Source organism: Dermacentor variabilis, chromosome 1 (assembly GCF_050947875.1).
Source record: "Dermacentor variabilis isolate Ectoservices chromosome 1, ASM5094787v1, whole genome shotgun sequence".
Classification (NCBI taxonomy): domain Eukaryota; kingdom Metazoa; phylum Arthropoda; class Arachnida; order Ixodida; family Ixodidae; genus Dermacentor; species Dermacentor variabilis.
Genome location: NC_134568.1, coordinates 250,533,698 through 250,558,727, shown reverse-complemented (window position 1 = coordinate 250,558,727; position 25,030 = coordinate 250,533,698). Strand labels below are relative to the sequence as shown.

Here is a 25,030-nt window from a genome sequence, read left to right as displayed (position 1 = left end):
GCCAACGCGATGGAGTCCGACACCACGCCTCCAGCGTCACTACCCCCACTGCCGAGACGGCTTAAGAAGTGGCCATCGCCCTGGCCACTCTAGATCCCACCTGTCACACCATCGTGTGTGACTCTCGCTCAGCTGTCACTTAACTTAAGCAAAGGCCGTATTTCTCCCCAAGCTCTTCGCATCCTCTGCCAGGCACCACACTCTAAAGACAGCATGATCTCCCTAACATGGATCCCGGCCCATGCGGGCCCTGTCCACCCACACCTTCCCAATCTCAACGAGGTCACCCAGTCCATTGCACGAGGCCCAGTCAACCCCGCCGGAGTCACTGGAGACAAGTTGGACATCAGGGACAATCTGATCTCGTTAAGGCCTTTTACCTCAGTCGCGGAACCTTCCCCCCACCTCACCCCAAGTTCAGCCGGGTATAGGCTACCACCCTGCGTCTGCTACAAACACGTACCCTTCACCCGCCCGCACCCCCAACTGCCGGTGCTGTGACATTCACCCGGCTACGCTTCAGCATATGCTGTGGGAGTGCCCAGCACAGTACACACACATTAACACCACGACCCTCTCGTCGAGGTTGCATGAGGCTTTGCGGAGCTCCGCCCTCGACGACCATACCTGGGCGACCCAGCACGCCCGTGAGGCGGCGGCGAGGCAAGCTCTCGACGTCCCCTCATGGGAGGCTTAGCCCTGACCATCATAAAGTGCTGGTTCTACAATAAAAGTTTATCCCCCCCCCCCCATTGGTGGGAAAAGAAATAGCATTAACGATGTACGGCGAGCGCTTGCCGTCTCCGTGCTTTTTACCCCCCTTGCCCCCCCCCCCCCGAGATGAATGTTTTTAAAGGACAATTCTCCTATTTGAGCAACATTATTGGCTTAAATTCTGACGCTGAGCTTTGGGCTTTGTATTAACTATGTACAATCTTTGTTTACGAAGGGTTCATTTCATTGCTGCTGAGCGGTAAACATTTGCAATGTGATCGTACCCTCAGGAACCTGATTTCTCAATATTTACTCTAATCTCCGATAGGTTTTGAATGCCCCCTCGAGATGCTTCACACGCAGTAATTACCCCGACTTTAACTCGTCTGTTGCTAGAAAGTACAAGGAAGTAGATTGAGCATACTGCAAGATTCAACTGTCGCGGACATTGAAATATTTTATTCCTGGTCTGCCAGACCATCGTGAAACCATTCATTGGTCTACCAATTTGTTTGCCTGTTGAAGATGGATGGATTACACGTTGGAGAATTCAGTTTAAAATTTCAAAACACAAGTTACACGCCGGTTTAGGGGTCGTGTTACAGTATTTTGTTTCTGCAGTTCCGCAGTAGGGAGACATGAAATTATGTCTTCATGATGCTTATTGAGGGGGTCGAGGCACGCAGTACTTGACGAATCAGACGTTCAAATTCTCCTTTAGTTCCGTCTGAAATATTTATTTTGTAGTTGTTCGGGCAATTTTCGTCCTCCGCAAACCGCACCGATGACTTCTACACTGATAATGTTCGCGCTTCTTCGTCACATGCGAAGGAAGTGCAAGAAGACAGCAGCTATCACGAGCTCGAAGGAAATGCGCACAGTGCTGGAGTCGCAGAACATGACACCAACTTTCTTGAGGTGATCATCGGTCAAATTCTTGATCAACTCCTGGCTGTCAACGCAACGGTACTTCTGTGCGAAGAGGTTGATGCACTGGGAAAAATCACGTGCATGCCTGCGAAGTAGTTCAACATTAGATAAGCGAGAACAAAAGGAAACAGCAACGTGAATAGTTTTCCGACACAAAACGTATAGCTAAACAAAACTAAACCGAATTCCATCCAATAATGATGATGGACTTAGCGAAGGTGGCCAGCCAATGAAAAAGAGCAATGACGAACAAAATCAAACTTCTTGAATGAGGTCACAGTTACATGAACATGTGTAAACGATGTATTCCAAGCAACTATTCCAGCTTGGCAGGGGTGTCAACTGAATTCCTTTAATCGTAGGCCTGAAAATGTTTAAACAAATATCACAGCACTGGCTTTACATCAAATTCCATAATACTGAGCAATAAATTGTTCTAAGTTATTGCCATCAACAAAGCAGAGAGAGCCATAACTTTGTATAAATCTTTTTTTTTATGACGGCTGTGTTTCCCAACTAAAAATTTAAATATTTAGATAAGCAAGAATAAATAGAGTGAGCTTTCCTGTTAAGGCAGTAATACGGCAATGAATTGTGATTATGTCACTTACGAACACACCGACTTCCGGATCTGTGGTGTCAAGGATTGAACTTCGAAGTGACGTACGGTCCCGTTGCCTAGAGCTTTGAAGTCATCTTCAAATAGCCGTACACAGGCAGCAGATCTTCTTTGAAGATTGTGCAGGTGACATTCTATGTATGGCAGAGAAGTGAAATGAAAAGTTATTATAGTAGGGTATTGCTCCAGCGAATAGCATTGCGAAGCAACATCTAGCAGTATTGCGAATTAAAAACGTGGGAAAAAACGCCGCTCTTATATTGTTGCTTTTGTGATACAAGAAAGACATCAATTTGCGACAAAAAAAGTGCCGTTGTCAAAGATATTTTTACTTTCTCACTTCGATAATTAAACATAGGTCGAACACTTACGCGACATTTCGTCTTCGTCTGTAACATTGTCGGTGAAATCTCGACGCTGGTCAGACAGTAGCCTCTCCATACCGAAAAGGTCGTTGTTATCACTCCAAATGTCATCGGTATACCAAGCGTTCCGCTTGCTCAGTTCTCCAAGTAAAGGGTCCGGCCGTTTTTCCGTGCCTTCCATGTGTTTTCTTAGTAGTTCTTCCTTAATGTCGTCTCTTCCAGCGCTCCACATTGAAGATCGATCTCCACTGTCGCTCTCAAGCTTTGCGTCTAGTTCGTAGTAGTCCTTATTTTCTTCCAGAGCCTTACCATCAAAGTCCCGCACAACTCTATCATCGCGAACGAGATGCTCATTCGGAAAAAGCATCATGTCTGCCTTGCTGTCGCTTTCTTCTTTATGTTTACTTATGATTTCCTCTAGGTCGTCCTTTACAAGCTTCTTCTTCATTTTTCTCTCTAGCTCGTATTGGTTTAGCTGAAGGTTAGTGTTTTGTCGTGGCGGCTTCGGGATAGCACTGCCGGCTGCCTCGTCGTTCTTATCAAGCAGTAGCCCAGGCGATTCGTCGATGTGCCTCACGTATGGGAACCCAAGTCTCGGCTCACGCCTTCTCTTTTTAATGTCAAAGAATCGCTTCTGTCCTTTAGCGCCTTGCTGCACGAAGCCCTCTTCGTGACCTTCTTGACCGTCATTGAAGTCTCTTTCCCTTTCCACGTCTTTCATGCGACTTCCCGGAGAGTTTACTGACCTGCGATGTGACAACTCGTCCTTCCTTGGTCGTGCTTCTGGTAATGCGGCGCGCTCTTTTGTCTTTCCAAGAAAGTCGGGCACAACCTTCTCTTTAGGCGACCGCAGGCCTGGCTCTGGAAGAAAACTATTGGGGCCAACGTAGTTCGAGTCGTTAGAATGACGCTGCGATGGGCTTGGGAAGGGCCGAAGTTCATCCGGATACGAGTCCATTTCGTGCGGCTCTATTTCCTTGTAGTTAGGTTTTTTTAAAGGAGGTTTGCGTTGAAATGACCGCACGTTTCCGGAAGTCTCTCCTGGCACTTGAAAATTTGGGTTGTTTGGCGACGGAATTCGATCATGGGCGCTAAGTCGCTTCATGGCATTCAGACGGGGAGGCATTTCTTCCTTCGTCGGTGCAGGAGGCCCGTCACTGATTTTTAGTGAAGCTTTATTATGATCTCTCACTCCTCTGTCATAGTCTTCTTGCATAATCCCAACAGCAGATCGAGGGTCAGCAGGCAGGCCCGCTCTTGCACGAAACATATTTGAAGCTAATCGCCGAGGATAGTAAGGTAACGGTGCTCCTTGTCGATGATTCTGAGACATTTGGTCTTTCTCTTCGGTCAAAGCGTCTGCACCATTGTGCCTGGGTAATTTTGCGCCAGACACGCTGTCAGATAAAGAAAACGTTCCATCAGGGGCATAATTCACGTCACCCATACCAAGTGCCACCTGCAAGTTCCTGGGGACGTCTGGATAAGCTTTGTTATCGTGACGTCTTACTGAAATGGCTCTGCGAGGACCCATCTGCTTTGCGTCTTGACTAAGAGATTCGTCGTTAGGCAGTACGGGAGCATCGTCTTCTGGGAATGACACCACGTCTCTTGACACAAGTTCTTCTTCGCCGTCCATATGTGGTAAGTGGCCGAGTGCCGGTTTCTCGTATTCACTAAGATCGTAGTCGGTGCTTTTGTATGCATGTCCACGGCGCTGCAAGCCGATCACCCGCCTGTCGAGCTGCACAGCCTTGTGTCGCCTTTCATCTTGCTGTTCTTTCCCAGTCCTTTCATTAGGTCCGTAATGTCTGATGTACGGATAGCGCTCAATATGACGCATCCCGTGGTCAGCTCTGAAGCGCCTAGTGTCTGTTCCTCCGTTGTAGTCGTAGTACGCTAAACTTCTGTTAAATGAACCTTTGACGTTGCTGAAACCACCCCTGAATACTTCATCGCCAGAGACGGCGTACCTGTGGGCGGGATCTTTCCCTGCTCTCTGCATGTCGGATTTAGGACTGAGGTTGTCCCTGCCCTTGTACCGACTGTAGTGCCTTTCCCTCTGTTTCTGCAATAGCTCCGCCATTCCTCTTGTATCCTCGTACATTTCCAGTTCTTCTTCCCGACTCAATGGAGGCACCCCTCTCCAACCTTCTGCATCGCGCTCTCCTTGCCTTGCTGCGCGAGGTACATTCCGCATTGATTTATAAATTGGCAATTTGACTGGAGAGTTCTTGAAATTTTCAGGAAGTGGTTGACTGATAAACTTGCTATCAGAATCCTGAGCTTCGTCTTTATTTCTGACATAGGCATCACGGTTGTAATCTGGTGAGTTACCCAATTGGTCTATGAAGTACGCTCCGGGTCGCGCAAAATCTCGGTTAGCTCCTTTACTATTGAGATCCTGGACAAGCTCTGGGGACCCCGATTCATATCTGTGTTGCGACCTGAGTTTCCTTGCCCGCTCGACACCTGCCCAGAACTCTTGGTTTTTTCTCGGTTTGGTATTTCCGTCTTGTTTCTGCATAGTCATTGATGAATTGTGGGCAATTCCTTCGGGTGATAATTGGGCGCTTCTTTGCGGTGCATCCTGTTTCCTTGTTTTCGAAATTGCTTCGCGATCGGCATAATCATAGGCTGGCTTGACATCAAGGCTGTCTGGTACTTTGTCTTCTTCTTCAACGTACTCATCGTAATCTGGACCGTAGTAATCTTCCATAACTTGGCTTAACATTTGTTGTTTAATGGCAGCAGAGACATTCCCACCGCGCTTTAGTTCTTGCTTCAGCACGTTCACGTTACCAAGTATATCACGACTGCCATTTTCGTTGCTTACCTTCCCTCTTCGCCACCTTTGTAAACGTACCGGTGCCCCTCTTCGGCTTCTCAGACACGCCTCGTAATATTGCCTGTGCAGTATCCTGCCGAAGCTTCTCACGTGTCCTTTCATTACGGGGTCATCTTTGCATCCGAGCTCGCTCGCAGAGTCCGGAACACACGTTTCATATTTCTTCAATAGTGGACAGAGTACTTCGGCCTTCTGGTGGACCAGCTCCATTTCTTCAAGTATTCTGCTGAAGCTCAAACCACAGTGGAATATGCGCTTCAGTGCTGGAAGCCGTCGACACGCCGGCGAATTAGGAGACATCATCGGAGCGGACATGTTCGACCACACGATCTTCTCGCACCTCTTCGCGTAGTCAGTGGTGAACGGCTGCAGCAAGGGTGCGACGTGAGCGTGCAGTTCAGACATGGCGCACTGCGTGCGGCTTTTCACTTCGGAGATGCAGGCATTCATCTCCTCCAGCCGCCGGCACACCTCTGGAGACATCTCCAGTGGCGAGAACTTCACTTCCCGTACGGCTGTCTGAAAACTAAGGCCACATAGGAACACCTTGCGCACTGCAGTGCCCGTCAGGCACTCGACTTGCGCTCCTCGGGGAGGCGTCACGTCAAAATCTGAGCACTCTTTTGCGTGCTCTTTTTTCCACGTGTCCAGCAGGGCACTCATGATGCTGGTCGCTTCATCGGCCAAAAGGCACCCCGACTGCTCTTTGGCGTTGATGAAGCATTTCTCGAAGTTTTGGGAAATCCTGGATAAAAAAAAAGAGCAATAAACAGTTACAGGTATGATGCTTAAAGAACAATTCCAATGATTCGTCATTATAACCTGTCCACAGTGCGCACGCTAAACTCATGTGATACGCAGCCCTAGACTTTCATCCTTTTACTAAAGCATAGTAGACGCTACATCAACGCTCCAACTGCTTCTGTAATTTCTTTCTTTGTTTGTTCTTTGTATTTGCAACTGCGGCTTGCCTGCATCGTTCCTTGTCACCTTTCTTCAGTCCTTCAAGGCGTGCTTGGACCTCCATTCCACAGGAGAAGTAGTTATTAAACAGCGTCGTTCGTTTGCACGTCTCTTTGTAGACAGAAGTTTCAACGTCTAAAAAAGAAAACAGTCAATTACAAGCAGTTCATATTGTACTGAACGCTCCCTCTGCAAGCCGATTAGCTTACTTCTAACGCCGTTGCAGCTGGTGTTCACGTTTGTCATGACTTTGTGGAGATAAGTAAGGTGGTAGCTTAGGGAGAGGTTTTTCATGTTGCAGTGTGTTACACGTTCGGCAGCTGCGACGCATTCCTTGTAGGAAAGTACTTGACTGAAAAGAAGAAAAACAGTGCACATGACGACTTCGCATTGTTACATGCTGGATTTTGGGCTTATTGTTAGGCATATTGAAGCCAGAGGCGTTGTCACTCAAAGACAACTAGGTTAGTAGTGGTAGCTAAGTGACTAGTAAATTGGTAGCACCTCAACGTCGCAGGAAAAGCGGTTGTCATTAGTTTGCATTACGCCCCATGCCCAAAACTTCAACGAAAGATAATCAGTCTCTCGTTAAAAGCGGATCATACAAAGACCAAGAGCGGCGGTGAATAATACTCTCTTTAGCCTGCATGGAACACCAAAAGCAGCCGTCCTTTTATTTAAAAAGAAGGCTCATGATTTTCTTATGAAGAGTTGCATAGAAACACTGGCATATGCCGCCGACATATCGCATTAGATTTGTTATGTGTATTTGTGTTCAACTATTTAAACGCTGTATAAAAGAAATCCCCGACAATTACGATACTCCCTAACGCGAAATATTTGCACAGCTGTATACGTGTCTTCATTTCGTGATATATTGGCTGGCGCGAACAATGTGCGTCGTGCGGTACGTTGCAAACGGAGCTGTGTGGCACGACTGGCTCGTTAATCGAGAGGACGTGAGAGCCGGCGCGTAGGTGACGCGTGGGCGCGATTAAAAGCAGCTGCCACAGACAGTCCTCCGCTCATGCAGCGCTTCGTTTCCATAGAGACGACGCGCACTGCTCTGGCGCCATCTCGTAGCCATCGTCACTGCAAAGCACGTCTTACGCGGCAATATGCTCTTCTTCTCATGCTTTCGCCACACCTTCCTCCTCCGCTTTACTCCGTGCGCTCTCTTCGCTATCGCCGTCTTTCATCTTCTGCTGCACTCCTCGTTCCCTTTCATCCTTTGCTGTATTCGTTCGCTCGGTTACGAGGGACAACGCCTACGCTCGCCGCAGGAACGGGCGCCTAAGAGTTGCACTCTAAAACTTTGGTATAGCATATGATCATTAGCGGAGGCGTAGTGGAATGTGTGGCAAGCGTTATTGTGTGACCATACATTCAAACCAATTTAGCAAGAAGACAATTATGCATTGGTCTTATTGATAGGTCCGTCATGTATAAACAGTACTTGTGTACGCTTTCAAACCACTTTTACTGAAAGTTCATGTTTGAAACCACTCGTTTTTCAAACGCTTCATCAGTTTGCTTCCTGCGAGACTTTGAACTACCTTATGTTTCAGCCGCTTTTAAATCTGTCCTAGCTCTAATATTTACTATTCAAGAAAACTGGTTTAGCACGCAATTTTCCCAGTGGGAAAATGTGAAGCATTTTTGTACACTGCTAAAGTTTTTGCCACAGACCGTTTCATCGGGCGAGAAGGATAGGGCGCGCGGAGAGCCTTTCCTCCTCTCTGGCTTGGGCGATCCGGCGCAGCGCTGCTTGAAAGTATTGCTGTCGCGTGCTGTGGAACGATTTCGAGATGTTTTAGATCTTACTTTGTGAAATTTACGCCATGTTCGTTCATATAAGGTCGTCAGGGAAGCCTTTCGGTGCATCGGTAACTACTGTAGGCAGGAATATGTCTTGGGGGCGCAAAAATGTGACGCGCATAATCAGCCGCGGTGTACGCGCATTATCAGTGCGGTGCGTGCATGTGTTGTTTACTATTTTGCTTACACTGATTTTAATTCAACAAAGAAAACCGGCGTCTCTGTATTACCAGCATTAAATGGTAAATCAGCTCACCGTCTGATCGATTGGCGTAGGGAGTAAAACAAAACATAAGAGCGCATGCTCGTGCACGGCCAACCTAAGGCAACCACGAAACATCTGAGCGGCAGGCGCTATCAAATATTTGTGATGCACTGGCATCGTTCTCACGCATTTCAAGTCTAGTATGCTTTAAATTACCATATGTCTACGCTAGCCTTGCTGCATGAGGCCTATGGCGCTGCTCAACACAGCGATCACTGCGATTGGTGAGCCAGCACGATACATATATAAGCTGTGTGCTTCGGCATTGCCTTTTTAGCCTGTATGCAGCCATAATATATGAGAGGGTTCGCATAAAAAGAATGCGATACCTATTTTTGAGCGCAAAATTTCCGTAATACGTGTGAGTGCGTCGCAGAGAACTGAACGAACACAACCGAAAAAAAAAATTCGGTTATCATTCTCTTTCTCTAAAAAGCAAGAGAAAACGGGCTAACGCCGCACAACGTTTATAAATATATAACCGCTGATGCCGTATGATTGGACCATGCGCTATATAGAACAAAGATACTTCTACTCCAGCACCTACTACTGCTTAGGACGCTCGCGCAGTTCGTAAACGGTCGCTTCGCTGGACAAGCTTAATTGAAACTAAGGTATGCTGCTATTACTAGCCAAAACTATTTTATTCATGGGTGGAAACCTCATCCATCCAACCAAGTAGTCATGCAATTTAACCTGCAGCGAACAGTTTGAACACTTGTCAAAGGATAACAGCACAGCTCCTATCGCAGCAGAACGGCACCCACGCTGTTACGATCGTCGCGTATGTTTCATGGCTCCTAAACCGCAGCTTAGAAATAAAGGATAATACTGCAATAAGGTCACATTAGTGATTGGAACATTCGGAAATGGTTTTTTTTTAATTTAAATTTAAATTTTCAGACCGCACGACCGCGAAAACAAATGCCAGAACCTACCGCCGAGCGTATACCTGCGTGCAAAAGACCGCTTTCACCCAAGCCAGTATGGCGCTGCTCATAGGCGGTGCCACTGCGTTCACGATATGGCGGCGCCTACCAAAAAACGGTCTATACAGCATCTTGAATCGGCTTGTGAATTATTCGAACCAAACATACGTGCAGATATCATGATCGACGCGGTCCCCCGTTGTCTCGTATCTGTTTACTCCGCAGTGCAGAAATTTCCTCAGAAACGGCAGCAACTGGCAGTCGAGGTCAGGTATTTCTGCGAACAAACACAGGTCAGCTTTTATGGTTTGTCGCTTTTCAAATCGGGCAATGAGTTGCCGAAGTCAAACAGATTATCCCTCACGTGTTTGTTGGCTGCACTTTCCAGCGACTTTGCGAGTCACAATATTGGCCAGGTATTTGAGGTGAGAGTGTACTTCCGTCCCAATGCCGCATTCCGAATAAAGGTGAATGTTGTCTATGCAGTTCCTAAACTTCGCGCTTCGCCTGTAAAAAAAAGAGGGTTGCATCAAACACCTAATAAAGTTCAGTGCGTCTTCTTTTTCCTTCGGAGCTATCGCCTGGTAAATTACAGTTGATAAAAGGCAAACACCCGACCGCTTGCGTCATTGATTTTACGGCTAACAGCAATTACGAGCTAGCAGATGGCCTTTAATGTATCTTTCCACCCTTATTTGTAACGATTCTCAGACAATATAAGCTGAGTAGTAATGCTGAGAAATGGACCAACGCCTATGTTTCCTCAAGCCGTGCTCTTTAACCACTTCTCCACGTCTGCATTCTACGACAATCAACAGTTAAAAGCTAGAATATGGACCGAACGTGCCAGTCGCAGACTGACCACATTTATCGAGCTGCACAGAATGATGCGCAATTGACAGAAAATAGGTTCGGCATGGTGGGTGTGAGGAGTGGTTCTTACAGGATGTGTTAGTATCAGAGATCAGTACCAAAAAAGAACCACTTGCGCTGGATTCGCTATCACTGCAGTATGCCGCCACAAAAAAAAATGAACGATTACGATACTCCCTATAACGTGAAATTTGAATGCAATTGTATATATGTTTTCATTTCGTGATGTATTGGTTGGCGCGGACAATCTGTCTCGTGCGGCACGTTGCAAACGGAGCGATATGTGGCGCGACTGCCTCGCTAATCGGGTGATCCCGAGAGGCGGCGCGTGGGTGACGCGTGGGCGCGGTTCACAGCAGCCGCCGCAGACAGAGCTCCGCTTATGCAGCGCTTTGTTTCCATGCAGACGACGCGAGCTACACTGGCTCCATCTCGTAGCCATCATCGCCGTAAGGCGCGTCTTGCGCGGCACTACGCTTTTCTTCTCACGCTTTCGCCGTGCCCTTCTCTCGCTTTCCTCCTCGGGTTCTCATCGCTGTCGCAGTCTTTCATATCCCGCTGGACTCCGTATTCGCTTTCACCCTTCGCTTTGTTCGTTCACTCGCTTAAGAGGGACAATGCCGACGCTCGCCGCAGGAACGGCCGCCGAAGAGCTGCGCTCTAAAAGAGAAGAAACTCGCCAGTGCATGGAGAGCCGAAGCCGGTGGGGGGCGTTCGCATTACTGACTGAGGTCAAAAGGGCAGGAACCGGAAAAGCAACATCCCAGAGCTGGATGCTTCACTTCAAGAACGACAAGCGAAATATAGTGCAGTTGCTCAAAATGCAGCGGACATAGAAAAGATTAGTAAGGAAACGGCCTGCTAACTACTCTTCACTCTAATTGAGTATATGGATACAAAGGGCCACTTGAGTCTGCCAGTTTTCTATATGGAACCCTCGGAAGGAACATGTTTTTATTTGACATTTTCGGTATGGAAGAAACGTGACCGAGAGCACTGGTCAACTATTCTTACAAAGGCAAACGGGTGCCCTGCAGGAGCGCAAGCAGCTTGTACTGCGAATATAAATTAGAGCAATGGCTGGCCCCTGATTCAGCCTTGACACGCTAAATGTCTGTATCCGATACTTCATTATTTACTCTAAACATATCACCAGGAGATACATACGTATAAGGAAACTTAAGCAGCTGACAATGCTTTGAGACGGTCTCTGTAGCCTAAGGATAGATAATTATGCGCGTGTTGTTTGCGGCTAGCGTGCTTCTTGAAGAAGAAGCCTTATGGAGCAAAGTGGTTGGGCCCTCTCGACCAGTTCCACAATCTTTGCCGCCGATCCAAGTGAAAGAAATAGCTACGTACCTGCACTCAATGGATGGTAGGCGGTTGTATTTATCCGACGTCCCACCAACAGCAGGCGCATCGAAGATGACACCGAAGTGCACACCACGAGTTGTCGTACTACCGTCCTGGCTATGGTCTTGCGGCGCGACAGTTTGAGGCTCACCGAGGTAGAAGGAACTTGTGCACTCGAGGAACCGCACAACCGCCACTCGGATGTCACACACTGTGCTCATGTCCGTCAACACTGCATAAAAATGTAAAAGCGACTGCACCTCAGTTCCACTAGCAGTTTAAAGTGCAGATATAGAGCATATCACACGGTAGAAATACATCCTTGGTTCGTCATAGCAGTGGCCTTCGAGCACGACAGAATGTTGGCAAAAGTTGCCTACTGCTACCTTTAGCGTTCGTGCGTTGTTTAAATGCTTCCCCTCCCCCCCTTTTTTATGGATGTTTCGCCTCATAAATTTAACGTGTGGCGCACGAGCTTTCTATCGCGTTTTCAGTCGCATAGTCAACTTTCGGGGCACCCTATTGGGATAGCGAATGATATGAAAATGAGAACGTCAGGCAATGACAAGCAGCGTTTGTGATCACAACGTGTGAACCCGGGCAAGTCGGATGGCTCACAGTTTACGATGCCTCCTCGGTATCACAAAATGCCACTTTCTGCTTCTTTCTATAGGTTTCGTCAAATTTCACATTGAAGTGTATGTTTCATGATCAGAAATAATTGGCAATAATTACATTTTTAGGTGGACTCCCTTCCCGTGATTCTAGCTGCAGAATCACAGCGCGTTTCTTTCTTTAGATCTTGCGTCGGCGCAGAACACGTGTTGAGCAGCCTGTGTACGTGTTCAGTTGCTGCGCTCTCGAAGCAAGGTGCACACTGTGAAATGGGTAACAGAAAGGACAGGTACAAGCATACGACGTGGTCATGTAGCTGTCCCTGCCGGCGCGGGAATAGAGCACGCTATAGAGTCGCTAGAGCAGAGTGCATCACGCTCTAGCTTGGCTGGCCGGCAGCATGCTGGCCTACAGTTCTGGTGCACTGCAGAGACCTGCAGAGACTGCGCTGAATTTGCGCCTTCGCCAAATGGAAAAGCGCTAGCTGGCCGCGCACTTGCGCGCATGCGCTGCGGCAACAGCTCATCGCTGCGCTACTGCGGGCCGCGTTCAACGCGCCGAACTGCACAGCGGGCAAAGTTTCGGCGATCCTGGCGTCGCCGGCGTGAGGTATCCGACTGCGACGACCGCTGCCTTGCACGTTAGAAACGCCGGACTGTACCCGCGGCTTTAGACTCCCTTTAGTTCACGTTTCATGCGCTCAGGCACTGCAGAGAACTGCGTTTATTTCGTATTTTTGATTAGCGCGCCGCCTACGACACAGGCGACACGCAGTCAGTTTGGCTGCAAAAAGAAAGAAAAAAGGCCAGGTGAACCCTTGCTATCAGCTCAATCGTACTTGTAGCTGAGCGAGAGCACCGTTTTGGCATTCCGCTGCTCGCATGAACATTCGCACTTGTGCTCCCGCTGCGCGGCTCACAGCCGAATGTAAAGATGCATCGGCCAGAGCACCGTGGACTAAACACCAAGCTAAAGCTCTCTGCAGCAGTGAGCGACGTCGGGCTAGTTGGTGTTGCGTAACTTCTGAAGTCTGATACAGCGCAGTAAGACGAAGACTGACAGCGAGAAGATATCACAAGCGCTGACTTTCGTTAGTCAGCTCTTGTGTTGTCTTCTCGCTGTCAGCCTTCGTCTTGCCGCTCAGTATCACACTTACTGAAGCCATAAAACTTTCCATTTATTCGGTGACTTACTCGAACTCGTTTCCCCGCTTGAACTGCAGGTTTCTTTGTACATCTCGTTGACGAGGGACGAGATATGCTGAAGATGAAAGTTGAACTCCGAGCTTCTCACGCAACGCGTCAAGCGCATTGAGTCTTGAAAGCACTTGTCGAATCCCTGTGCTTTCCTGCAGTAAAATCCCAAACATAATTTATCCAATTTATTTTTGCAAAAGCACGTTTTACCCGTAATATACCGGCGCCCGTTTACTCCCTTCATATAACGGACTGCGAGACATTATTAAAAAAAATTCGATCTCATGGGAATTGTGGTTGTGCCACGTGGCTACCAACGAGTTTTCACCAAAAACCGCCAGGAGCCCAATAGGCTGTTCAGTTTTGTGTACGCGCACAAAAATGTTACCTACAATTATGCGTTCTAATGTTGTTTCAATAAAAACTGCTATACTCAGTTTATGCGCAATATTCACAGCTTGCTTAAAAACAAAGTGCACTTTCTCAGCGTATAGCGATGCTGACAGCTACGCTGGCAACCATGTGATTATCCGTGTTCTTGTGTGCTGCGTTGCACGGCTACTGGTTTTCGCGGTGAGAGAATTGAAACTTGGGTGACTTGGTACTAGTTCATACTGCGGAGTGCGCGGGACGCACAAGAACCAGGAAGGAAGACACGGATCGTGGCGTCCGAGTTATCGTGTGCCATGAACCCAATACTTCGCGCCCGGCAATCTTCGTAAGCCTTCCCTAATACGGACCCTACACATCTTCGGGACAGGTAGTTTCGTGCCCATTGGTGAAGCACGACGTGCCAAGACCACGACAGGGCAAACGCGCAGTCAACCTCGCAGTGAACAAGTAAAAGACAGCGCCTGTGTGTGGAATCGAGAACTTTGGCTCCACAGTATAAGACAGGAGCAAGTATAGATGTGGTTAACCATTGCTTGAACTTTTTTAGTGTGCAACCAAAATTATTGTAATCAAGAGCAAGGGCAAGCTTAATGCAGGTAAAAATTATTTTTCTCGTTGTATCTGGAGTATCGTAGAATCGATATTACTCCCTTGAACCGTCAAGGGGGATCGTCGAACTCCCTTCACTACCTTCATTGAATTAACTCCCTTCATTGAATTAACTTAGCGAAAGGTAATTAATGCAGGAGTTAAAAGGAGTTCACGGGTGCTTGCGTGACAAAGGGATTAGGCGTACTCTTAGCTGACGGCAGTTATAGCTATCATCATCATCGTCAGCCTGGTTACGCTCACTGCAGGGCAAAGGCCTCTCCCATACTTCTCGAACTACCCCGGTCATGTACTAATTGCGGCCATGTTGTCCCTGCAAACTTCTTAATGTCATCCGCCCACCCAACTTTCTGCCGCCCCCTGCTACGCTTCCCTTTCCTTCGAATCCAGTCCGTAACCCTTAATTACCATCGGGTATCTTCCCTCCTCATTACATGTCCTGCCGATGCCCTATTTCTTTTTCTTGATTTCAACTAAGATGTCATTAACCCGCGTTTGTTCCCTCAACCAATCTGCTTTTTTCTTATCCCTTAACGTTACACCCATCATTCTTCTTTCCATAGCTCATTGCGTCCTCCTCAAATTAAGCAGAACCCTTTTCGTAAGCCTCCAGGTTTCTGCCCCATACGTGAGTACTGGTAAGACACAGCTGTTATACACTTTTCTCTTGAGGAATAGTGGCAACCTGCTGTTCATGATTTGAGAATGCCTGCTAAACGCACCCCAGCCCATTCTTATTCTTCTAGTTATTTCAGTCTCATGATCCGGATCCGTGGTCACTACCTGCCCTAAGTAGATGTATTCCCTTACCACTTCCAGTGCCTCGCTACCTACCGTAAACTGCTGTTCTCTTCCGAGACTGTTAAACATTACTTTAGTTTACTGCAGATTAATTTTCAGAACCACCCTTCTGTTTTGCCTCTCCAGGTCAGTGAGCATGCATTGCAATTGGTCTCCTGAGTTACTAAGCAAGGCAATATCATCAGCGAATCGCAAGTTGCTAAGGTATTCTCCATCAACTTTTATCTCCAATTCTTCGCACTCCAGGTCTCTGAATACCTCCTATAAACACGCTGTGAATAGCATAGGAGAGATCGTATCTCCCTGTCTGACACCTTTCTATATTGGGATTTTGTTGCTTTCTTTATGGAGGACTACGGTGGCTGTGGAGCCGCTATATATATCTTTGAGTATTTTTACATATGGCTCATCTACACCCTGATTCCGAAATGCCTCCATGACTGCTGAGATTTCGACTGAATAAAACGCTTTTTCGTAATCAATGAAAGCTATATGTAAGGGTCGGTTATATTCCGCACCTTTCTCTATCACCTGATTGATAATGTGAATATGGTCTATTGTTGAGTAGCCTTTACGGAATCCTGCCTGGTCCTTTGGTTGACAGAAGTCTAAGGTGTTCCTGATTCTATTTGCGATTACCTTAGTAAATACTTTGTAGGCATCAGACAGTAAGCTGATCGGTCTATAATTCTTCAAGTCTTTGGCATCCCCTTTCTTATGGATTAGGATTATGTTAGCGTTCTTTCAAGATTTTAGTACGCTCGAGGTCATGAGGCATTGTGTATATAGTGTGGCCAGTCTTTCTAGAACAATGTTCCCACCATCCTTGAACAAATCTGCTGTTACCTGATCCTCCCCAGCTGCCTTCCCCCTTTGCATAGCTCCCAAGGCGTTCTTTACTTCTTCTGGCGTTACTTGTGGGATTTCAAATTCCTCTAGACTATTCTCTCACATTACCGTCTAGGGTGCTACTGGTACTGTATAAATCTCTGAACTCCTCAACCACTTGAACTATCTCATCCATATTAGTAACGATATTGCCGGCTTTGTCTCTTAACGCATACATCTGATCCTTTCCTATTCCTAGTTTCTTCTGCACTCCTTTTAGGCTTCCTCCGTTCCTGAGGGCATGTTCAATTTTATCCATATTATAGTTCCTTATGTCAGCTGTCTTACGCTTGTTGATTAACTTGCCAGTTCTGTTCTAGCTGTAGGGTTAGAGGCTTTCATACATTGGCGTTTCTTGATCAGATCTTTCGTCTCCTGCCATAACTTACTGGTATCCTGTCTACCGGAGTTACCATCGACTTCTATTGCACACTCCTTAATGATGCCCATAAGATTGTCGTTCATTGCTTCAACACTAAGGTCCTCTTCCTGAGTTAAAGCCGAATACCTGTTCTGTAGCTTGATCCGGAATTCCTCTATTTTCCCTCTTACCGCTAACTCATTGATCGGCTTCTTATGTACCAGTTTCTTCCGTTCCCTCCTCAAGTCTAGGCTAATTCGAGTTCTTACCATCCTATGGTCACTGCAGCGCACCTTGCCGAGCACGTCTACATCTTGTATGATGCCAGGGTTAGCGCAGAGTATAAAGTCTATTTCATTTCTAGTCTCACCATTTGGGCTCCTCCACGTCCGCTTTCGGCTAACCCGCTTGCGGAAGAAGGTATTCATTATCCGCATATTAATCTGTTCTGCAAATTCTACTAATAACTTATCCCCTGCTATTCCTAGAGCCTATGCCATATTCCTCCACTGACTTGTCTCCAGCCTGCTTCTTGCCTTCTTACTTCTTACCTTGGCATTGAAGTCGCTCATCAGTATAGTGTATTTTGTTTTGACTTTACCCATCGCCTATTCTAGATCTTCATAAAAGCTTTCGACTTCCTGGTCATCATTGGATGTAGGGACGTAGACCTGTACCACCTTCAATTTGTACCTCTTATTAAGTTTCACAACAAGACCTGCCACCCTCTCGTTAATGCTATAGAATTCCTGTATGTTACCAGCTATATCCTTATTAATCAGGAATCCGACTACTAGTTCTCGTCTCTCCGCTAAGCCCCGGTAGCACAGTACTTGCCCGCTTTTTAGCACTGTATATGCTTGTTTTGTCCTCCTAACCTCACTGAGCCCTATTATATCCCATTTACTACCCTTTAATTCCTTCAATAACACTGCTAGACTCGCCTCACTAGATAACGTTCTAACGTTAAACGTTGCCAGGTTCAGATTCCGATGGCGGCCTGTCCGGAGCTAGGGATTCTTAGCACCCTCTGCTGCGTCACAGATCTGGCCGCCGCCGTGGTCAGTTGCTTCGCGGCTGCTGGGGACCGAGGGCCGGGGTTTGATTGTTGTATTCATATAGGAGGTTGTGGCCAAGTACTGCACCAGGGTGGCCAATCCTGCTCTGGTGAGAGAGTGCGTTGCCGGTTCTGGTCACCGGGATCAGGCCGCACTCTAGGCCTATTTACGCAATTTTCTCAACACACGGTTTTTTTTTCGGTCGAAAATTGCGCGGCACCGGGATTCGAACCACGGTCCTCTTGCACGCGAGGCGGATACTCTACCGCCACCGCATGGGTTGTACGCCTCGTTTAACCTACAGTGGTGCCTTCTTTGATCAGTCAAGGTGGACTAATCTGACCTCGGTTAAACCGCACAGGTGGCACTCAACTGGAGAAATCTGGCATTTATGACCTGCACATGTGTGGCCATACATAATAGAGGATATTTTTTCTAAGAGGGTCCCCGTGCAGTGATAAACTAAAAGAAAAATATTAAAAAGGGGGGAAGAAATACTTAAGAGAATAATATCAGAAGGCTTCGCAGATGTAATTAATGGCAGAGTAGAGGTACGCACATTCCTAAGCGTAACGTCATCCTAAACTGAAGGTGGTTGAACACCTGAGGCACTCTGATTCTAAAAATAAGGCGACGAAAATATTTTTCCAGCCGCGGTTACTACATTTCAATTGTAGCTGAATCTATAAAGTGTGCACTTGGATTTATTTGAACCGTTAAATAGACACAGCTGCTCAAAATTAAGAGTTCACCCATTATGGTGTATTTTGCTGTAACCCGTGGAGCCGTCCTGCCACACGCAGTAGTAACATACAGGAAGGACAGCGCTGCCTGACGCGACGATATAAGAAGCGTTATTCCTGCTAGCTGCTGTATGCTAATGAAATTGGTTGTAATGACAGGCAGCTTTTCCGAACGAAAGATGTTGTGAATTCAGGAGAGTTGGACCGCTGATAATTTACGACACCCCTTCAGCATGTTTTAGTGCAGCGTCCTCGGCACACCTTTGGTCGCAACAGTTTAAATGCTTAATTAGAATTAACGTCGCATTGGCTTGGAATGACAATGTCTGCGCTAAACATTTCTACCTTCTTTGCCCTGTGCTAACTTCTCGGTTAGACTTGTCGTCATAAGATGAAAGTAGCTTTATAAATCGTGCCAGATAAAGCAGCTGTTGCCTTGACGAAGTTGCCCCTTGTCAAATTGCTGACTACAATATCAATAGCTACAGGACCGCAGGCAGACAATACAGGAACTGGAGGTTTGGGAAAATGGGGAAGGGGGGGTGCATACAGGCAATGACTGCAGGCTCAGGCGTTCCTTTTTCGCTCAGTGCTGAAAACGTGAAGTCTCTATCTCCCTCTGACCCCCTTTTTCATGCATGGTTCTGGGATATTATAGCCGAATGTCAGCTTGGATGGTAATTTGAAGCGGTCCGTTAATTATAATGGGCCTTGATTTACTGTAGTACAGCTGATTAAACTTTGCTCTTAACGTAAAGCAGCAAAAATAACACGAACCTGATTATGGCACTTTCTCTCGAAACAGTATTCTTTTTTTTTTCTGAACTCGGTGCCTGCTTCTTGTTATGCAGGCATAGGGAGTACCTTCAGTTCGTAAGCTCTACTCACTGGCACGTCGCGTTCTGGTTCGGGTTTTCCAGGAGGCTCTTCTCGCGAACTGCATGGCCGACCACGGCTCCGCAAGCACTGAAGCGTTTGAGGGCGTGGTAGCGCTGGCACTTGGCCTTGGGGACACCCTTCGTCTTGGAAGAGGCTGCAAACATTTGCTCTCTGTTAAACTGACCCGCACGCAGCTGCTCTTATCACATAGTCCTTACGCAGGCCGTCGGTTGGTGCCAGCAGGAGAGCGGCGAAGACGAAGAGGCAATGCAAGGGCGCCATGGTCTTCCTCCCCTCACAGCCTCGGACCAAAGGAAGCAGAAGCAGCCCTGCAGGAATTCAGCGCAGCGCTTGATGGCTGTGTTGCTCCGCTTTGCCCCGTCACTTGCGTTAGCGATTTCACTCACTTCTTGCAGATCCTCGCTCCGGACCCGGGAAAGAACTACCGCATGTCTCAATTTAGTCCATTTCTTGTCATCTCGGGCGGACGCTACACACCTGAAATACGCGAAACGTGCATGTCTCGGCCTGCAGTTGGGTATAAAGCGAAGCGGCAGTGCTGGCGAAAAGCAGCGATTTATCTTCTTCGCGGTATATTCCTGGGGAAAAGAACGAGAACATCGCGCTACTCACCATTGTGCAGAAGAAAAATTTAGAGGTTACCTAGCATCGCACACGTCTGGAATGCTACCAACGGTCATTGGCGTCGGCGCGAGACTCTGCACGGACTCGCCCTGTTTTGTCTTTCTCTCTCGTTGTCTCGCGGCGCGAAAAAGAAGAAGAAGAGGAAGCACAGGCAAAATATGAGAGTGGTTTCGCGACTTACGTGTGACGAATGGAAATATTGCCTCAGCAAAGTTAATTTCAGGGTGAATTGTGTGGTGACAAAAATTAAAATTTCACGTCACAGGGAAAACAGCCCCCTTTCGTGGTCATATGCTTTCAGAGGCAAATGACCATCGAATATGTTAGTGGCGTAAACGATTGTTATTATATTAGTTGGTGTTATTCTCGCAATTGTTCTTTTGCTCGCAGAACAACACCCAAGGACATTTCTTTCACTTCATGTGATTCTTGAGCAATTACCTATAGTGGGTATGCGCCACTCCATACAAAGTCTAGATCAAACGAGGTCTAGATCAAACGAGCTCTATGCTTGGTCTTTCTACTTATAACTTTACCAGTTCCATGTCCTGTTTTGTCACATTTATGTCGTTCTGGCAAATATCAACTATACGACATAATCATTGGTTTATCATATAATATTCCGTTCCTATCGGCTTTGTCGGATGGCCCGCTACATAGGTTTTTACATCCAACTGGCAACACTGTGAATCGCTTAGAAGTAAGAAAGAGCTACACATTGACATGGGCCTAATGTGAGAGCAAGGATTATTTACCCCCAGTCATAACTTAACGGCCTCAAAATATACAAAATCTCAGGCAAGGACTCACGCTAAACTGTCGTTACTATAATCACTAGACGAGGTGAAATTCAGTAATGAGGCCAAAGTTCCCAATTACAGTCCGCGCCACTCGAGCCCATGGCAGCGGATGTGGAACACCCTTTTGACAGACGGTGTCACATAGAACGCGAACTTTACGAGCCGACACCTGACCGTTGAGCGCTGTCACAAAGCAGGCTCCACTGTGCACAACGCAAAGGCGGGATGGCTGGTGTGTTGAAAGTTGTAATTTCATGTGTGAAATTTTAAGCACTACTCAACACATTACATAGGATTGAATTTTAATATAATATATATCCCTTTATATATCCCTATATATCACATATAAGCATTTTTTTAACTCCACCATTCAACTAGAAAAACTGCTACAGCTGGCTCCAGTTAAAAGTCAACTGCAACAGCAATTTGGACCCCGTAAGAAGGCCTATAGGTTAAGATGGGGTAGATAAAGAGCCTCCGTGCAAAATTTGACTTTTGTAATATGAGTGGAAGCGTCACGAAAAGCACGCGAAAATAGCCTTTTCGGATACCAAAACTGACAAAAGTGCTGCCTTTACCACTTGCCGGATGTGACGCATGACTTAGAGCACGCGGCTCCTCGGCATGACCTCCGATATAAGAATGCGTCCGCAGCTTCCCGCGACGGGCGTAAAAAGTTCGCTTGAAGGTGCAGTGCCGCCTTCAAAGACTCTCTCTCTCTGATGCCTAGTGGCAGCAGTCGCACAGAACATATAGAGAGAGAAGTGGTTCTTGTGGGAAAGGAGGAAAGGCCGGCACTAACTTCCGCAACCCATGCGGGAGCACGGCTCAGCGCCTGCAGGGTGGTGGAGATGGGATTAAAAGAAAGAGAGGGTAGGAGGAAGAAAGGTAGAGGGTCGTCCCAGCAGGATCAGAGCAGCCCGGCCGGTAGGGCCCAGTGGGTTCGACCGGAGGAGTAGGCTGGAGGTAGACCGTATAGGAGGTGGCCCAGTAGAAGTGGCTGTTAGGGAACTTGGGTCACTGAGTATCTACCACTGGCATGTGCCCGAACAGGCAACTTCGGCACTGCGTATGCTCGATGCGTTCTTGCAAGCATCCACTGCCTCTAGATGCTGCTGTGATGACCTTATTTTAGGATTAGTGACACTTTATGCTTGGCCAAGCTGGAGCAGCGACTGTCATAAATTAAAAGACTACTTGCCCGGCAACGAGACTATTCTCAGTGCATGGCATAATTTGTTTTGCGAGAACAAAATAACGTTCTTTAAGAAATGGGCATTTCTTACTTCGTACCATTTTGAGACTGTTGGGTGGTATGCAACTGTTACGCTTTCAAAGTGTGTTTGCGCACATTAAACGCCCTCGCATGCGTCGCTCAGCTCATACGTTCCTTTGACGGGTGTGTCGCTGTCGTATAGTGAGGGACTCCTAGCCGGGCACAAAAGAAGAAAGAGGAGCTCTATGCATACGTCTCGGAACTCACTTGTCTATTATCATCGTGTACCCCGCTCGCTTGTGATATGAATCGACCTCTTGAAAGTGAAGTGTGCTTGGGCAGAGGAACTTCGATTTGACACTTAGAGTAGCGTGACGCTTTGACACATCTTTCATTGGAATTATTTTCGCTAGAGCGGCACTTCGTTTATTTCAAACTGCGCTTTGGGACGAGTGGTGATTATCGGTAGCCACGTAGCGCCTCACTTCTCAAGCTTGTCACTAGGTCCCTTCGCGATGGTTTTCGCACCGTCCAGAAGTTCCCTGCGGTGACGATATGTATGCATCGTGCGTGGCGCCATCGGCGTGCACTCTTGCGCACAGATAACGCTCCATTCAGGGCATTCTTTAGCTCGTCGGTAATCCACTTGAAAGCTTTCCTTGGTGGTAGCGACCCGCATTAATTGGGGAAACGTAGCATCGTTTAAGCAGCGGAGACGTTACCAGAAACTTCGCAGTGGGATCTACATGGCAGAAACACGGCGCGTCGGGTTTTGCGGCCCTTTGAAGAATTGCCATGTGCGATGAGTATTCGGCGGGTCCCGCTCTTGATAGGAAGCAGCCTTCTCATCTAACTCTTGCTTTTTATAGCTTGGAGCACCATTCGTTCTTTCGCACAAGCAGCTTCTTCAGCTTCTTCTTGCTTTCCTGTCAGTACAAAGGCGCACACGTTTAACGCTAACAGCTAGCATGGAGAAAGAAGGAACACCTTTGGAAAGCGCTAGAAATAGAGGCGAGCACTGGACGAGATAACTGGGGAAAGCTGGGCACGGCGTGCTGCGCGGCGATGGATCAACCACGCCAAGTGCATTGAGATACGCAAAATTCGATTGGGGCTAAATGAAAATGCACTTTTACACATATATTTAGGTGTACGTGACCCCAGGTGGTCAAATTTAATCTGTATTCCCCGTGGAGACTACCGAGTGCTTCGTAATCATATCGTGGTTCTTGCACGTAAAATCCCAGAATTTAACCTTAAGCTTTGTTCGGATTTTCCACCCACTGTGCGGTTTGCATGTTTATGGTCGTTTATGGGAGAGGAGTCAACTTTGGCCACTAGGTATACAGGGTGTCCCAACCATCATGCACCAAGATTTAAAAATATGCAAATGCCACGTAGCTACAGAACCAAGGTAATGTTGTTTGCACTCGCTTGGAAATACTCAGATTATTTTTTGCATTCCTCCTGATTACATTAGTCTTAATTAATTAATCGACTTCTCAAATATTATTGTTAGATGAAAAGTGTCAACGACAAAATTGTACAGCAATATGGAAAACTCCCGATACAGCTTTCTGTTGCTCAATAACTGCTGCATAAATGTATTTTTCCGAGCGTGAAAGAAGCCCACGAATATACGCAAAGTGCCTCGTGCGACCAGCCGCGCGGTAATTTTTCGTGTATTTGTGGGCTTCCTTCACGACCAGAAAAACGCTTTGATGTAGCACGTATTGCGCAACAGAAAGCTGTATCGGGCGCCATTGCACTCGCGAGCATGCATCGGTTTTCCTCAATCGCTGAAGCCGGGCGAACTTCGGCGTGATAATGTGCCGCCGCGCACGGTTGTTGTCTTCGAGGCGGTTGTGTTTCCCTCCTTTCGTCACGGCAAGGCTCTTAAAAAGGATAGGGAAGCCATGGCGAGGGTAGTCTGCATATCGTACGACATTTATGTCGCATTAAAAAAAAGGTTGAATAATTGTAAACAAAGATCACCGCCCAAGGACCCCGTACAGATGGTTAACCAGCGAAGCTGAAACGTGCGTCCGCGTTGTTTATCACTGGGTTAATCACGACTGTTCATTAAACGACGGCTTGGTAGGCTGCCGCATCCACGGTACCCAGTTGCTGTTTGCGCGCGGCTGCACGAGCCTGTTCGTGTGCCTGGGCTGCAGCATCGGTTCGGCGTAGACGAGCTCGTTCCCGGTTCCGCTCGCGGCGTTGCTTATTGAAAGTCGCCTGCTCCTAAGGAGTACGTATCACACGTGGTCTACCTATTTCGGAGCCGGAGAGAAACTGCTGCGCGCGCGCTCGGCTACGACGGAGAGCAACGACTTAACTACTGGCGCAGCTAATCCAACACCACCTAGATATCACAAAACCTTTTCACTCCGATTACATGACTTCATGTTACCTCGCCCGACTGCCATAGAATCTAATAGGGATGCTTCTGAGTAGGTAACAGTGATTTTGACGTCACCGCTTTCATCACGCCAGCCTTTTCAATGGAAATTTCGGGTTAGGTAGCGTGACGTCATGGATCAGAGTAAACAGGCCTGGTCCTACCAGGCCTGTTTGCCTAATCGCGCGCCTCTCTCTCTCTCTCTGTCTGTCTCTCTCTCTCTCTCTCTCTCTCTCTCTCTCTCTCTCTCTCTCTCTCTCTTTTCTTTTGTCTTTTGCCCCGGTGGAGTTTTCGTTTACGCATACAGGCAGTACAGGGGACCAGTGGCGTAGGTAGAAACTTCGTTCGGGGGGGGGGGGGGGGGGGAGCTCATGTTGCAACTAGGCCTCCTCCTTAAGAGGATGCTTTAGCTCGGGTGCTGCTATTCAAATACATGTAGAAGGGTAATTCGTTTTTCCTCGCAACACCTGCACCAAATTTGACGATGTTTGTTGAATTTAAAAGAAAAAAGCTTAAATTCTAGTGACTGTTGGTTTCGAATTTTTCATTTAGACGGTCAATTCTTTATTAAAAATTGGCCAAAATCGCAAATTTTCAGAAAAGGGAACTATCAAGTTTAACGTTCAGTAACTCAACAATGAAAAATGATAGCACAATTCTGTGAATTGCATCTAATAGCACATCTACAGCGGGCCAAACAGATATGTTAAACATGAATCTAAAAAAAATTAGTATTATGGAAATACGA

At 47.2% G+C, this 25,030-nt stretch overlaps 1 protein-coding gene across 1 annotated transcript; it reads right to left on the bottom strand.

The window, feature by feature from the left end:
- Nucleotides 1-1,130: 1,130 nt before the first annotated feature.
- LOC142563894 (uncharacterized) lies at nt 1,131-19,926 on the bottom strand. The gene is made up of 12 exons (XM_075674626.1): nt 19,854-19,926; nt 19,439-19,718; nt 19,230-19,374; nt 13,486-13,640; nt 11,684-11,909; nt 9,816-9,958; nt 9,620-9,728; nt 6,649-6,791; nt 6,448-6,574; nt 2,635-6,221; nt 2,256-2,397; nt 1,131-1,729 (listed from the first exon to the last, which is right to left on the bottom strand). Exons 2-12 carry the CDS (start codon nt 19,500-19,502, stop codon nt 1,534-1,536), a joined length of 5,037 nt encoding a protein of 1,678 aa, XP_075530741.1. The 5' UTR covers nt 19,503-19,718; nt 19,854-19,926; the 3' UTR covers nt 1,131-1,533.
- Between the last annotated feature and the right edge of the window lie 5,104 nt (nt 19,927-25,030).